The sequence below is a fragment of the Molothrus aeneus genome, chromosome 6, assembly GCF_037042795.1.
Source record: "Molothrus aeneus isolate 106 chromosome 6, BPBGC_Maene_1.0, whole genome shotgun sequence".
NCBI classification, from domain to species: domain Eukaryota; kingdom Metazoa; phylum Chordata; class Aves; order Passeriformes; family Icteridae; genus Molothrus; species Molothrus aeneus.
The window spans coordinates 30,036,265-30,051,943 of record NC_089651.1 but is presented as its reverse complement, the minus strand read 5'-3'; the positions used below and the strand labels follow the sequence as shown (position 1 = coordinate 30,051,943).

At 43.2% G+C, this 15,679-nt stretch overlaps 2 protein-coding genes across 2 annotated transcripts in view; one reads left to right on the top strand and one right to left on the bottom strand.

The window, feature by feature from the left end:
• The first annotated feature begins 2,543 nt into the window (after positions 1-2,543).
• PIGH (phosphatidylinositol glycan anchor biosynthesis class H) lies at positions 2,544-8,119 on the top strand. The gene is made up of 4 exons (XM_066552893.1): positions 2,544-2,731; positions 4,542-4,751; positions 5,377-5,460; positions 6,995-8,119. Exons 1-4 carry the CDS (start codon positions 2,552-2,554, stop codon positions 7,094-7,096), a joined length of 576 nt encoding a protein of 191 aa, XP_066408990.1. The 5' UTR covers positions 2,544-2,551; the 3' UTR covers positions 7,097-8,119.
• A 662-nt stretch (positions 8,120-8,781) lies between these two features.
• The window catches only part of PLEKHH1 (pleckstrin homology, MyTH4 and FERM domain containing H1), a 45,234-nt gene continuing 38,336 nt past the window's right edge, over positions 8,782-15,679 (bottom strand). Inside the window, exons 24-28 of the mRNA XM_066552890.1 lie at positions 15,178-15,320; positions 14,155-14,284; positions 12,423-12,509; positions 11,762-11,908; positions 8,782-11,450 (exon numbers count right to left, since the gene is read on the bottom strand). Of these exons, the coding sequence (XP_066408987.1) occupies positions 11,274-11,450; positions 11,762-11,908; positions 12,423-12,509; positions 14,155-14,284; positions 15,178-15,320 (684 nt within the window). The 3' untranslated portion in view covers positions 8,782-11,273. The remainder of the gene's footprint in view (positions 11,451-11,761; positions 11,909-12,422; positions 12,510-14,154; positions 14,285-15,177; positions 15,321-15,679) is intronic.

The window sequence follows — 15,679 nt, the reverse complement described above, 5'->3', positions numbered from 1 at the left end:
GCCGCGCGCCGCCCGCGCCCCGCTCTCTTCAGCGCTCCGCGCCGCCCCCCGCGCGCCGCCGCCCCGCCCCTCGCGCCCCCGCGTCCCCGGCCAACGGCAGCGCGCGCGCACGGAGGTGTGTCCCGCCCCCCCCCTCCCGCGCGGCCCCGCCCCGCTCCCCTCACGGCCGCCCGGGGTTTTTCCACTGCGGCCGCCTCGGCCTCCCGCCGGTGCGGCACCGCTGCCGCGCCCCGCGGGGCCGCCGCCCCTTCACGGCCTCCCGCCGCACTCTCCGCAGGTCGAGGGCAGCCGCTGTCCCGCTGTCGCACCCGCCCCGCCGGGACACAGGCGGGGGCTCGCAGACAAGCAGCAGCTCAGCCGGGCTCCCTGGCTGGCCACAGCGAGCTCCGGGAGCCTCCGTGCGGGAACGCTGCTCCGTGGCTTCGCTGGAGAAGCACGGGTGGCGCTCATCACCTGATGGCCTTGATAAAGCACTGAAGGACCACCTATCCAGCACCTGCCTCGAATATTGGTCTCGGAGCATCGTGGCTTGAGACGATTCTCAGAGGTCTCCAGCTGTTCCTATTCGAGGCACATTTGAAGGATGATTAACAAATGAGTTAAAAACAAATTAAAGTCCCCATCTTTCCCTGCTGTGACAAAGCAAGATGACTCCCACTGTCGAATGTGCAGTCTTTCTGTATAAGCTTGAAAGATAAGCTTACAGTTCATGACATGACAGAGCATAAAAATGGTTAGACAGGGAGTTCCCAGTGACACACACAAAAAAATCCAAGCAGTTTTGCTTTTTCCTCTTAAGATTTCCAAGTTCTCCTCCCGTCTCTATGTCAGTAACTCCCCCATGTCTTGTGAATGTGAATTATTGTTAACACTCCTCCAGGAGCTCACGTTTCTTTCTGTCCAGTTTACTGACCTGGCTGTTCATAGTGCTTTTACCTCTTCTACCTCCTATTCTGATTTTTCTTTCCCTTTCTTCCTGTTCCCACCTCTGAAGCTGTCATACCAGCTGTCATAACTCATGTTTATTTACTTCAGTCCTTCTCACCATTTCAAACCTTTCTTCCCTCTTTAAAAAGCCGGTTTTCAGTTTATTGGGTTTTTGTCTTTTTTTACTTCATTGATGAACTTCTTTCATCCTCTTTTGAACTTCAGTATTTTCTTCTCCATTTCTGCAGTTCATTGTCTGCTGTTACTTTTTTCCCCTCCAGCCCAGCTCACCTATCCTCTTCAGCAGAAAAGGAAAGCCCATCCGTCCACCTGGTCTCTTGTATCATAGTGAGATCCTGGACATACTGCACAAGACTTCCCACGGATGGCAGCCATCAGCCACTCCTCCAGGCAAAGCAAAGACCTTGGCAGTGACTCTCTGATGCCCCTTGGTTTTTCACGTCTCTTAAGACTCCTTTGCTGCCCCTGTGAGAACAAATTAACTGGTTTTTTATATATATAGTATCCACCCAAGAGCTCTGACAATCCCATGAATTAAGTAAATTGCTCACAGAAAGATGGCAACTGCAATTAAAGCTAATGCTCAAAAACTGTGGTAGAAGGGAAAAAAATAGAAATGCCAAAGAAATCAGGATGGCAGTTTGAAAGCCACAGAGCTGTAGCTTTGTATTACTGCCACATAAGTCACATGAAGTAATAACTGAAATGCATTAAAGGGAGCACAATACAAAGACTCATTAAGTCTCTATGCAAAGCCAAGTCTCCAATTTACCACGTATTTAGATGGCAAAGGACCAGAAAACTCTGCTTTAAACCTTGGGAAAAAAAATCCAAAGACCTTGTACCTAAGTGTGGTACAGATGAGAAAATACATTTATGGAGTTGCAGATGGTAAGGACAAAGGGGGGAAAGAGAACCTTCTTGAGGAGAGGAGGTTGCATGGAGAGCTCATAGAAACTTTCCAGTATCTAAAGGGGGCCTTCTGGGAAGCCAGAGAGAGACTTTTCATCAGGAATTGTAGTGATAGGACAAGGAGTAATGGAAAAAGGGGAAATTTAGGTTAGATATTTAGGTCCAGAAATTTAGGATAGGTTAGAAATTTTTTCCTTTGTGTGTGGTGAGACACTGGACCAGGTTGCCCGAGGAGGTTGTGAATGCCCCAACCCTGGCACTGTTCAAAGCAAGGCTGGATAAGGCCTTGAGCAACCTGGTCTAGTGTGAGGTGTCCCTTTCCAAGGCGGTGGTGTAGAACTAGATTCTCTTTAAGGTTCATTCCAACCCCTTAACAGTCTGTGATTCCATGAAAACCTCCGTCTCTTCATCACGGTAAGAGACACGTGCAGCCCCACTACACCGTGTGCCCTTTAAAACACATACTCCATAAACAGAGGGAGCAAGCAATCAACTGTCAACATGTGCAAACCGCAGAAAGCGCTGATGTCATCGGGTTTAAGGACGGACGCCTGGCGAGGTACATCAAGCGGGACAGCCCACTGGCAGCACCGGCCGGCGGCCCGCGGAGAGAGAGCGGAGCCGCGGAGCCGGCCGTCGGCTCAGGCTCCTCCCGCGGGAGGCCGGCCGGCCCGGGCCCCGCCTGCCCGGCATGGCGGAGGAGCGGCGCTTTCTCTCGGCCTCCGGGGTGCCGATCGCGCTGCGGCGCCGCCAGCACAGCGCGTCCTGCCGGGAGCTGGCGGTGCGCGGCCCCCGCCTGCAGCTGCGCTCGCTCAGCGCCGCCACCTCCGCCGTCTGGCTGGCGGCCTACGGGCTCTTCGCGCTCTGCGAGGTACCGGCCCCGCCGCCGCCCTCGGGCCCCTCCGCGGCTCGGGCCCGGCTCGGTTGCGCCCCACAGCCCGTGTCCGCTGTGGCACCGGGGAACCGGGGGAGCCCCGCGGGCTGGGCGGCCTTGGCTAGCGGCGCCCGGGGCATGGAGGGCGGCCGCAGCTCGTGGGAAGGCGCTCAGCGCCGCTCCGGGCATCCCCCGCGCCCCGGGGACGCCGAGCTGATGGGGAGTGCTGGCAAAGGGAGAGCTGTGCCAGCCTCAAGGCCGCGGGCTGCCACCTGCTTGCCCCGGTGTCTTCTCGGGTGCCTCTGTTGGTTTGTAGCCTCTTAGACAGATTTATGTCTGCGTGCTGAGTGATGCCTGGCACATACTTGTGAGTCCAGATAAAACGTGCTCACTTGGAGAGATGAGTTGTGAGAATATGAAATTAAGGAGGAATTGAAGAAGGTGAATGATTTTTAATCCCCAAAAGGAATTTTTCTGAGTGACTCAGCACTGCACCATGAATGTCATCAGTTTTCACAGCTGAGTCAGAAAGATGTTTGCAGTACAGATTTAAAAATCTGCTGATATTTCAACTAATGCTTTTGGATTTATCAAAAACTGGACCCAGATCAGTTATGTCCAGACTGAATTCAGTAGCTTAACCAAAGAAGCTGGTCACTGTGACCCATGCTCTGACTGTTGCATATCCCTTTTTTTCAGTAATCTTTCCTAAGAAATTAAGATAGAGATTGCATTATAAGTCAGTTGTCAGGAGTCAGACTGGAATAGATGGCTCATGTCTGAGTTTCATTTTTTATGAAAGCATACAGTGGGTTACCACCCACTGCCTTCCTGCTTGCCTTTACACACACTCCTGCAGCCTACATGCAAGTGACTGCAATTCTTCCTTTTGCCAGGAAATCAGGTCTGAAAGTCTCTCTCTTTGTGAATTTCACTGTTTGTACTTCATGACTGTTTTTTTCCCCTGTGATAGCAAACTTTTGGAGAAGTCCTGTATACTTCCTGAAGCCATGACTTCTTTAGCTCACATGGTGGTACAGGCCCAGCTTGAATGGCGGGGCCGTGCAGCTCTTTAGGAAGTGTCTGTTATAACTCTCATTAGTGGGTAGGTGGCCTGGAGTTCTCTAAAACATGTACCAGAAACAGATGGTAGGTTTTGGACCTTTAGAATTTATTACCAGGTCTTCAGATGACTTACGGGGGACTATAGTGTCATCAGTTATATGTTAAAATGTAACAGCAATCTCAGGATTGCAGCATGCAAAAGACATTGATCCTTAGAAAAAGTACTGGATAAAGCAGATTTTCTTTGCATTGGTATTTAAGGTAAAAAGAGGCTGAGGTTTGTACAAGTTTAGACTGGCAGTTCATAGTAAGAAAACCACCAGGGCAGTGTTTATTCTAAAGGCAGGTTCCTCCACAGTGAAAATCCACCCTTGGTTCCTGTAAACATTTCACAACACTTTTTTGTCAGTGACATCATCTTTAGAAGTTGGCATAATACACTCTCATTGACACAAGTGGCTTGTTTAGATTGAGATTTCTGCATTGAACTTGGAAGGAAATAGAATTTTCTTGCAGTTTTTAGTTTCAGCTCCCAATTCTTTAAGTGCATACAGCAAAGACTGATTTAAACTTCACTACATATATATCAGCCAGTCAGGTGAATAAAATGACTCTACCTAAGTAAAAATGCTTTGCACCTGTAGCTTTAATTTACAATTTACTGTGCAATGTTACTTTCTCTAAAGCTGTGTTAAAGTGATTGTAGTACCAGAGCTCTGCCTTTTCTTGGCTTGTGTTACAGAACAGCATGGTGCTCTCTGCTGCCATCTTCATCACACTGCTCGGCCTGATCATATACCTGCACTTCGTGAAGATTGACCAGGAATCCCTGCTGGTCATCGGCTCACTCGGCATTCAGGTGACTTCAGCCTACGCCTCAGGGAAAGAGAGCACAACCTTCATTGAGATGGGTCAAGTGAAGGATGTGGTTATCAATGAAGCCATCCATATGGTAATCATACAAAGTCTGTCTTCTTGTGTCTGGGCACACTCACAGCCAGTGTATTTTCATGAGCATGATTTACCAGAGTAATTAAACACAGCACCATCCATAGATTTACTAGCATCAGGAGCTTTATTTCAGATTTTTCTCCTTATTCTGTCATCTCTCACCTTTAAAGGAGAACTCAAACCAAACAAATAACCTCAAAAAGCCAAATCCATCCCTTGGATAATGCCACTGGCATTGAGCTAATGGGTTTAGTTCTTTCTGTTATGCTGTTCTTACAAATCCTGATGTCCAGCTCCATATGTAATCAAGATGGAGATGAGAAGTTATGACAACACAAACAATCATTTTTCCTGTTGCCAGGGTTTTCTACAAAGCTCCTGTAGAAAAGCAGACCTTACCCTTCCAGTATGGGTGTCTTCTTCAGGTTAAAAATTTAATAGAAAAAAAATAGGCAAAATGATTTCTTTATTGAGTGAAAGCTATTGATAAAAATGTGTAGATTTGACTGTGACCTGGCAGGATTTGCCTTCAGCCCAGTGAGTTGAAACACCCTATTCCTGTGCTAACTCCAGGCAGTTTGATAGCATTTTTATACTCCAATGACTTTTTTCTGTTTGTCTTGTAGCAAAAAGTTATCTACTACCTTTGTATCCTCCTCCAGGACCCTGAAGATCCTCAGGCAGTATCTGAGGTTGTGCCACTCTTTCAGGTGAGTTTGACTGAATGGTGGAGAGATCCAGATGGTGGTCTCTGTGTGTGCATCAGTTGTCTAAGCATATTTTTATTCTGCTACAGTAGCTGGTGACAGTTGCCTTTCCCTGGCTGGGCTGTCAGGGTGGGTGGCACTTGAAGTCTCACAGAACTACATAATGGGGATGGGTTTTTTTATTTGCTCTCCATTCAAACAGCAGGGAGTTGTGTCAATCTGAACCCAGCCAGGAGTTTGCATGAACTAAAAGTCTTTGGCTCCCATAGGGTGCTGAGGACTTGTAGAGCTTTCTGTGCAGTCCTGTGCTCAGTTACCACCATAACTCTGGCACTGTGCTGCAGTTGATTTTTCCCTTAGCTCTGTGTACCAAAAGTTCTCATAAATCCTCCTTGGCATTGGAATGACTTCCCCTGCCTGCCCTGCTGACAAAGATCATGGTACAAGCAGTGACCAATTTGTTTAATGTATCATAACTTGTTTGTGTTGCTGTTACCTCGTCTCCCCTCTCTCTTCTCTCACTAACGTGTTCTGACTGTTCATAATCCCATTTTTGGAATGGATTTGCTTTGTGTGTGTTCATGCCTAACACAACAGTGCCCTTATCCATGAGGGGTGGTAAGCAGCACAGAGGTACCTCACTTCTTAGACTGCTGAGCTGTAGAGCCCTCTCTGTCCTTAATTCACCTGCTGCTGGTGACTGTTTTGTAATCTGCCAACAGATCAGTTTGTGACTCGATACAGTCAGTCTGAATACTTAGGAGTACAAATAGTCTATTTCATTACACTTTCTGCTAACTCAGTCCCACAATTGTAAAGATCTTTAGTAACAGTAATATAAATTAGATATTTCACATATAAACAAGGGGAAAAGTGGATTTGCTGGAAATCAACAACTACTAAATTCCAGATAGCTGCATTCAAGTACCTGATATTAGTTAGATACGTTGCTTTCCAGGTCTGCCTGGCATCTCTATTGCTGTATTGTTTCTCCTTTTTTTTTTTTTTTTTACCATTCAACTCTGACCAGTTTTGTTTTCATGGAAATATCTTAGCACTGGTAGAGTTGACTCCAGCAGCATAGGAGGTATGGAACTCTTCCATTTTGAAATGCAGTGCCTGTCTGTAATTATGTTAACATGCAAGTTAGTATGTTAGTTTTGAAGGAGCAATGATTAGTACCTTTATTGTGTCTCCTTCACTGGGTTTCTTTAAGTTATGGCAGCCTTCAAAAATACAATTTCCCATATCACTCAGCCCAGGAGCCTTACTGCACTGATTTGACCTTTTGTTCTCTCAAGCAGCTCTTGCAAGGAGGCATTTGATGGACTTTACACAGTAATGCTGTTGCAGGAGCTCAAAAGTTACAGGATCATAGGGACTGTGGGACCATGAAACTTTCACTTCCTTGCTGGTTTTAAGCTGGTCCAGGTTAGAATTGCTGAAAAATCATTGTACTTTGACCACTGTTTGCTGTTTGGGTAAAATTAATTGGCATTTCAGTTCAGAGCCTGATTCTCTGTTGTTTGACTTCTAGAGCTCCAAGCCACGACTGGACTGCTTGATAGAAGTGTACAAAAGTTGTCAAGAGATCCTGGAGCAGAGGAAGACAGCTCCACAATCAAGTGAAATAAAATAGCTGAAAAAAAGACAGCAAACTTTCAGCAGGACTCAGAGGGACACATGGGAAAGCAAGAAAAACTGGCCCATTAGCAGAGCTTTTTAGGCTCAGACAGAAGAAGCTTTTTCTTGCCTCTCCAGAAAAGAATTATGGGGAAATAGGGTAAAGGGAGATAAGAAAATGCATCCATTTTTTACTGTTTCGTGCATCTGAAAATTATGCTAAAATTATAAAATAACCTTGGCTGGATTGCCATAAGTATGCATTTTTTGGTTTTTATTTAACCCTTTGAAAATCACACTCTAAATACCAAAGCTGATGTGTAGGATCAGATAGTAACTTCCTGAAGACAGGAGAATTTCAGAAGGACAAAACCAGAAAATTAAGCTGTTGCATTCAGTTATGTTTAATGGAATAAACATCAAAGAGATCTGAAGACTGACCTCTTCAGGGATCTGCTTGAAGGAGTCCCATGTGATGGGGTCCCTAGAGGGAAGAGGGATCTGAGAAAGCTGATTGATAGTCAAGGATCATTTCTTCTGAGATCAAGAACAGTCCATCCCAATGAGCAGGAAGTGAAGCAGAAATACCAGGAAGCCTGCATGGATGAGCAAGCTGCTCCTGGCAATGCTTGAACACAAAAGGGAAGTGTACAGAGGGTGGAATTAGGGACAGGTGATGTGGGAGGAATATAGCAACACTGTTCAAGATGCAGTTAGAAAAGCTAAAGCCCAGCTGGCGATGAATCAGTTGAAGGATATCAAAGGCAACAAGAATGGTTTCAGTACGTGCTTAACTGTCAAAAGGAGCACAGGGAAAGTGTGAACCCATTGCTGAATGGGGCAGGGCCTGTTGACACGGGACGTGGAAAAGATGTGGCATTTAGAGGCCACCCGAGTTACTCTCAGAATATGAGGCACATGTGTTGTTGAAAATGATGGTAATGACAACATGAATGAAGTTTTATTAATCTGTGCTTTTGCAGTAAGTCAAGGTTGGGAAATTCTTTGTTGATACGCTAAAAGTTACCGTAACACTCAACTGGTATTTTTCTCTCTATATTCCACAACTCCTTAGTAATATTAATGAGGTGATTGAAGTGTCAAAAGCTAAACCCACAAGTTGGCAGGAGCCTGGATTCATGCTTATTTTGCATACAATGCTGTACCATGCTTGTCCACATAATCTGTAAATGAACACTTGGCACCATACCATCATGCAATAAGGTAGAGATAAGGGGATTTATGGGGTTTTTTTCCACAGTCCTACAAAGTTTGAAAGACAGGTTAGGTAGCTCATGTCACAGGAAGTATTCTGGTTGTCCAAGTGAAAGGCAGCAGCTTGGGGATGTGCTGCTGCCTTTTGTGCCAGAAGAGAAAAGATGGCTCAACAGAGTGGACAGAGTCATGGGCTCAAGACTGTGCTGGGAGTGCTGACTATGCTGTAAAAGTCCTATGAAGTCCTCAGAATGTGCACTGAAGAAATTACCAAGAAGCTGTGTCACAGCAAGAAGTCTGAAAGATAGCTTCAGCAATCTTTTGAAGGAGTGAACATCCTGTGCCCATGGTGTAGTCATCCACTTAAGCTAAGAGGAAATCAGCAGAGAGAAACAAGGAATCAGTCTAGGGCAGGTTTATACCAGCTATGGTTTGTGCCTGGATACCAAACACAATCTATGTTCATTTTTGTTTACATCAAGAATATTTTGGCTTTTAAAATAGTTTATTTCATTCTGAGAATAATACACATTTAATTCATGGTTTTTAATTCACAAGCTGCATTTTATTAAGACCAAACAGAAATTTCACAGTATCTTCCAGACAGCCTTTTACTTACAGCAGTTAGGAACACAAAGGCTTTTGTCATCTCATTCTATGCTGCATTAACAGTCATTGCCAAAAGCATTGATTAAAATAAAAAATTATTTTCTCTACCAAAGAATCATACAAAGTAGGTATCTACACAGGGTGGGGTGTTTGAAGACAGGTAAGCTATAAATAGGAGGGGTGTGTGCATCCATCAGAGTGGGGTGGTCCCTGAAACACTCAAGTATTGGTGAATATTTTTAAGAAATAAGGAAGAAAGAAAGTTTTGTGTATCATGCTTCTCAACTTAAAGTGCAATTGTGGCAAAAAATAATGAGTTTCAGGAGAGCTGCTGTTTATTTAACATCTCTGCTTCCTGTTTGCCCTGGTACAAGTCTCCTCAAGTCTCTGAGGACACGAGGAAATACAGCCTGGGGACTTCTATGCCTTGAGTATTGCCAGCACTGATGACAGCTCCAGCCTGTTGTGAAGCAGCTTTGTTACTGGTGGGATACCAGAAGCAAATTGTCAAACTGACCTTCAGATACAGGAGAAATTGTCAGGCACAGGTGATAGAGTGAGGAGGAGTAACACTGTGTTTTCTATCTGACACAGCTGTACTAAGATAATTGTGAGAGAGAGGGGAAATACAAGCTACTATCAGGACACAGAGAGACTGGAAAGTATCTAATGGAAAACAAAAATTACTAAATATCTTCTTAAAGTTATTTTCGGCTCAGAAAACTTCTACCCTTCTCTGTACCTTCAAGGGATGGTCTTTAAATTCATAACAAGTGGGTACATTACAGTATGTGCAAATCAGGTCACTGTTCATAGAATCTTTTCCTGTCTTAGGTCTGCCATACTATTTCTATCACTCACCAGAGGACGGTTTGGGGTTGGGTTTGTTTTGTTTGGTTGTTTGGGTTTTTTTGTTTTATATTACAGAGATGCTGATGAGGGATTGCTTAGAACAATTTTTGTCTGCCCCCTGCTCTTCTCTTTTAGTCTGTGGCCTTGCACCCATCATAAGCACGAAAAAAATCCTTCTTGATCTATCAGCTCCCCCATGTGCATTAGTTGGATGTGTCAAGGTTGGTGGCAGGTACTAAGGAGTAAAAACACTGGTATGGTTGGTTTGTTTATTTGCAAATAACTGGTTTGCTATTACTGACTTTGGTCTAGTGGTTGGATTAATACTGTATTAATTTGGGAAAGCTGCCCATGAATGCATAATTATTATGAAGTTGAATGTGGTACTTTTCAAAGTGCAGTTATTCTTCCTTAGCTTTTTTAATGCTTCTCAAAATAGCTGAACTTAAACCAAGTAGATTTAGATTTTTTATGAAGAATTGATATTTTTCCTTTATTTGTTTAAAATTCAATTACCTTCTCATAATGAAGTCACTTTGAAACAGATAAAAAAAAAATCAAACCTACCAACATTCTTTAGGAAAGTCAGAAGAACATGAGTACACAATTGCTGACTACCTCCTCCTTGTTTATGGTACATGAAGGAAGCAGGAGTTTAAAAGAAGCAGCTTCTGTCAAGTCAGAATGGCAGAGCTTGTCTGGGAAGATCTGTCCTAGTTGCTGAAAGACAGAAAAAGTACAAAATTTGCTTGCCTTGTCTTCTTTTTTCTGAGATAATGTGCAGTTCCAAACACATCTACAACAGTGGTTATCAGAAGTCTTAGAAAGTGCTTGTCTGAGAGTGGAGCACATGACACACGGAGCCCTGTCCTGCAGGAGCAATCTAATGTTCATCTATTGCATAGAACAGTGTCAGTTTCTAAAATGCACCGGTCCTGTAGGTGCCAGGGCATTCTCCGACACTGTCCAGGTCCCAGCTGTTCCCAGTACTCAACATGAAAAGACCCTAGGCTTCCTCCACCTTTATTTTAAGTTGAAAATACTCTTAAGCACTGCTGAACTCTAATTCTATACTCACTATTTCAAGTCTGAAATCACCCTTGACTTGCATCAGAATTATTCTTGTGAGTTTAATTCCTCTTCCTTCTTAGCAATGTCTTTCTTTCATGTCTGAGCAATAACACAAAAGTTTATGTCGTTTGAAATCTGAAAATGGGAGGGATCAAAGAAAATATATGTACTTGTAAAGCAAGGCAGTACAGTAGGAGATGGAAGAATGAGTGCAGCTGTAATGACTGGAGCACTGTGCAGGCAAATGACCTGAGGAATGGTATTTTGGATGGAATGTGTCACAGAAAGGAAACTCCCGCACAGTCCCCCAAATCAACTTTTTTTTTAAGAGAAAGTACACTGCCTCTACCTCTAAGGAACTTTTTCTATTATTATGGAAAAGGAATCAGAGCCTGCATTAATCTGTGGTATATAACCAACAAAATCAGCTCATGTGGAACAAGCCCTTAGAGCAGGGTGGGCCCCTTTGTGCTTCGGGGCACGGAAGGAAAAAAGCACCGATTTTCAGTCTCCCAGGGCTTCTTAGCAGGTGTTTGGCTTCGTGAGGGCTGTGTGGAACACAGCAGTGAAGGAGTCGAACGATAGTTAATGTAGCTGGCAATCAGAAGTGTTGCTTCAACAATCTGGGGAAAAGAGAAAATGATTAACTGTATGTTAATTAGAGGTAAGAATGCCCTTTGATTTTTAGGATCTATTGACCGCATGGCTTTTGTAAATGGCTTTCTCCCATGGAATTGTTCAGTTTTAAAATGAAGCCCTGTCTTTAAGAGTTAGGTAGAATAAGTCTCTTGTTGAAAGGCTCCAGCTTACAAAGGATCTGTTGAATATATATAGCTATTGCAGCAGCCACAAGTACCAGTCCCCAGGGCTTGTACAAAACACCCAGCCCTGATGCTGCCAGCTGGAAAGAAACTCACTTTTCATTAGTAATTACCTTTGGAATTGCCATTGTGAAGAGGAGTTTTTCAGTGCTATTTTTTCCAGAACTTCTTTCTTTCATTTTACTGACTACAATCATGAAGTCATCTCGACAGCCTCCAAAGGTCAGCACAGAAGAGTATGAATAAGAGACCTTCAAATGCTGCAGACAGAGAGTTTGAAAAAGTCATAGTTCTGTAAAAACCTCCAAATGTCTACCTTAAACTAATATATTAGTTTATATTGCTACTTCCTGCAAGAACACCAGATCTCCAGCAGTGAAGGGCAGTAGATGGCTCTAAAGGTAAGAGCTGGCAGAGAAAGCTCAAGTGAGAATTGCATTTCTAGTTTTCTCCTGGTGTGCTCGAGGCCTCACTACTTCATAGTACAGATTTTGTTATATTCCAGATGGTGGTAGTAAAGCACACACCACTGAGATTTTGCAAGATGTATGAACATGTTTGCTGCCCTACCTTGAGCAGATGTAATTTTCCTTTGTCTGTGGAGTGTTCAAACATAACACTGCCTTCCCTCATCTCTGACTTTTACAAACTAACTTCTAATAATAATTCACATTTGAAGTTAAAGACAAACTGTTAGTGACTTTCACTGGACTCAGGGGAATGTCTTTCTGTGCTAGGTAAGGTATTCCTCTGAAAATGTGTTCCTCAACATACCATTGTGTTATAATCCAGTATGCTGATACCATCTTCATTCACAGCTATCCAGACTGGACAGTCTTCTGATGAGGAAGGCAAAATAGGCTAGAGAGAAATAAAATTATGAATTCAGGTATTTCTTGAACACCACAGAATGATATTTCTGATATAAATGTTGAGATTTAAGGATAAAGTGAAGATGAGAAAAAATCCTAAAGGCTTATTACTAAAGGCTTACTGGTGTGACCTGGTTTGATTTTTAAGACAGCTCTCCCCAAAATTTGGAATAATGTTTTCAGATTTACATATACTTTTTGGAGTAGTGGCACAAGAGATACAAGGATAACAAAGCCTTTGAAATTATTTAGATGCCATCAGTGTGGTTAAAAATGAAGGAAATGCTAGGACAGAGCAACAGCATGGCAACACTGCTCAGCACAGAGTTATAAACATACGTGTTTATACTGTTCCTATCTGTCAGGAAGGCAGTGAAACCTGCTGGTTTCTATACCAAGTACCATCACATCAATGTCATTTTGTTTCTTACAAAATCTTACAGCAAATGTGCATCAATTGTCTGTTGAAGATGACTTGTTTTGATTAACAACAGAAAATCTTTCCTGGGAATCTGCTATTACATGGCTAATGCCATAGGCTTTGCTGTTTAATTGCTGAAAAGTTATAACATGCATTAATCATCAGGAATACCAACATTATTTCACCTGTGGGTCCACCTATTCTATATTCTGATTCTTCAGTATACTGAATTACATATTCTGTCAGTAACCTCAAATACCAGTAATCTCTTTTAGTCCTGACAGTGGAAATAACTGTCTTTTGAAAAATATATTGTATATTTATTACTATTTATTTTCTTGTATATTTATTCAAGAGGTCCCTTTCACCATTAGACTTTTCTTCTGTAACCAGAGCAGCTTTGACTTCAAAACAAGAGACATGTAACCATGAAGAAGATCTCCCTCAAGCTTTCAACAGCAGAAATTTCTGCTGGGATGGGAAAGATGGTTAATGCCAAAACCTGTCTGATTTCTCAGACAGCCATTATGTGCTAAGAAATTAGTTCAGGCATGAGCAACAGGTACAGAGCTCTAGCCTGGAATGGGGTGAGGGATGGTACAAGCTGCTGGGGGAACCGCTCCCTGCAGCTGTTCTTTCCCACTGATGCCTGTAGGCTGGTACCTTACCCAATGTGTACTTTTATTTCTGTTTCTGCAACAGGACATTAGGAGTACTTGCCTCTCCCATGTGGCAAGGAAAGCATCAAGTTCTGTGTCAAGCAGAGAACAGGACTGAAGTAGCAATTCTCCTTATAGCTGGCACTAGCTACCAGGTGTGACTTAGGGGTGACTCTTCCCTTCCTCCCCCACTGTGGTATGTAAATGTTAATTTTTAAACTACCATTGCAGCCTTGATGTCCAGGAAAACTGCTGCCTCAGAAAGCTTTGGCAAGGCTTGGACAGGTAATAAGTGCTCTGCACCATGATCAACTGACACAACCAGGGAACCTTCAGTATTTATTTACTGAACACTAGCAACCCCTAGTGCTTAGAATATACTTGTCTTCTTTTTCAACCTATATGGTACCAGGGCTGCTCATTCAGAACAGAATTGTTTGATTTTTTCCCTTTCTGAAATAAAAGCATTTTCAACTCGTGTTACCAGAGGCTGTAGGTATGTCTCTTCTCAGATAATTCACTCTTGGAAACAGAAAAACGTGTGCTCCAGTTACCTTAGCAGCAAATATTTTGGTTCCAAAGAGAGGCCATTTACGGGCCACCGTCAAATAAATTCGAATGCATTCTGGTGGAGAGCATCCCTGCAGCACCATCCACTTTGTCACCAGCCTGTCTGTCAGTTGCCTTTAGGAATCCAAGACACAAGACAGTATTACTTACTAATGTCTTCCAAGGAAAGATATGTAAACTTGGAACAGTTAATAAATGTACTTCTTCACTCCAAAAAGGTTATTCTACACAGCACTTACAGATGGGGCTGTTAGCACTATCAGTTCTACAACCTGAATTTATTTTAGCTTTTCTCTACTTCCACATACTTGCTTACCTTCCTCATACCTTGCCTGTAGTATGCTTTATAAGGAGTGGCAATATGTATTAACTTACTCTTGATTTGGCTCACTAGGGATGGTTTGGCAGCTACCTTGCTACATGCAGATGGAATTTGCTTCCAAAAGGAGGTAACTGTGTTACTTCCACCACTGCATCCCTAAGTAGTTTACGGTCTGTAGGAAGAACATTCTCTCACTTTAAATCAGATAGATCTGAGATCTGTGGCAACATCTGAATTTTGTATTTGAGCTCTCTGCATTGTCTAAGTCAAAACATAAAAAAACCCTGCCAAAATATGTCCTACCAGAATTACTGCATGGCCTAAAGCAACCCATGTAAGCTGGCTTTATGGCTTATTGAAAATGTTAGGCATCTGGATTCACTTGGGGGAAGTGTAAAACATAAAACTCAGAATTCATCTCAGGCTTGGGTTAGTTTTCTGAAACTGAGATGCCTAATTTGGAAGTAAAAGGCCTAAACTTCTTGTCTATGGCAAAACTAGTTGGTGATTTGTCTCTTTTTATATTGCTTTTTCTTTTAAGGGAGCCTTTTCCTGACACTTTTGTTTTGTTTGCATTTCTACATCAATAATCTTGACAGGGCTCCTTGAAACTTCTTAAATGTAAAGGCAATTTGGCAAGCAAAAGCTGATTTCAATACAAAATATTGAAGAACCAACAGCTTACCTGAGCTGTTCAGGAGTAATGTTTTGCTTGTAGTGTTTGGGGTAGAATTTATCTAAAACCTGGTGGAGAAGATGCTGCATTTTCAATTGTGATGGTCCCCCAGGACTTGAAGATCCTGGTCGATCCAAATCCCCATATTCCACCTAAGACAACATTATAGTTTATAGGGCAACAGAACTATGAGGTCCTTAATGCAGTAAAACATTCCATGAATTCCCATACTGATAAACTACTGTGTTTATTAGGCATGCAAAAAGACACAGCTGGGGAATGTTGTCTACAGCATTAACCAGAGCAAATGCATACAGAAGAGTAACCACTGAGGACATGACTGCCCAAGGAATTAGCTACTGATCTAAGAGAATGGAACATGATCTCAGCCAGGTATGTGTTGTGAGGACACACATCTGTATAAACTTCCAGGCTTTGGGGATTTATTCTCAATTGGCCAATTAAAAGAACAGCATATTTGTAAATAGTTTGGACCACATCCCCCACTTCT

Excerpts from the sequence above, each read along its gene's own strand:
- PIGH (XM_066552893.1), top strand. The coding sequence starts at position 2,552 with ATGGCGGAGGAGCGGCGCTTTCTCTCGGCCTCCGGGGTGCCGATCGCG. Across the intron at positions 2,732-4,541 it reads GGCTCTTCGCGCTCTGCGAG|AACAGCATGGTGCTCTCTGC; the intron begins GTACCGGCCCCG and ends CTTGTGTTACAG. Across the intron at positions 5,461-6,994 it reads AGGTTGTGCCACTCTTTCAG|AGCTCCAAGCCACGACTGGA; the intron begins GTGAGTTTGACT and ends TTTGACTTCTAG.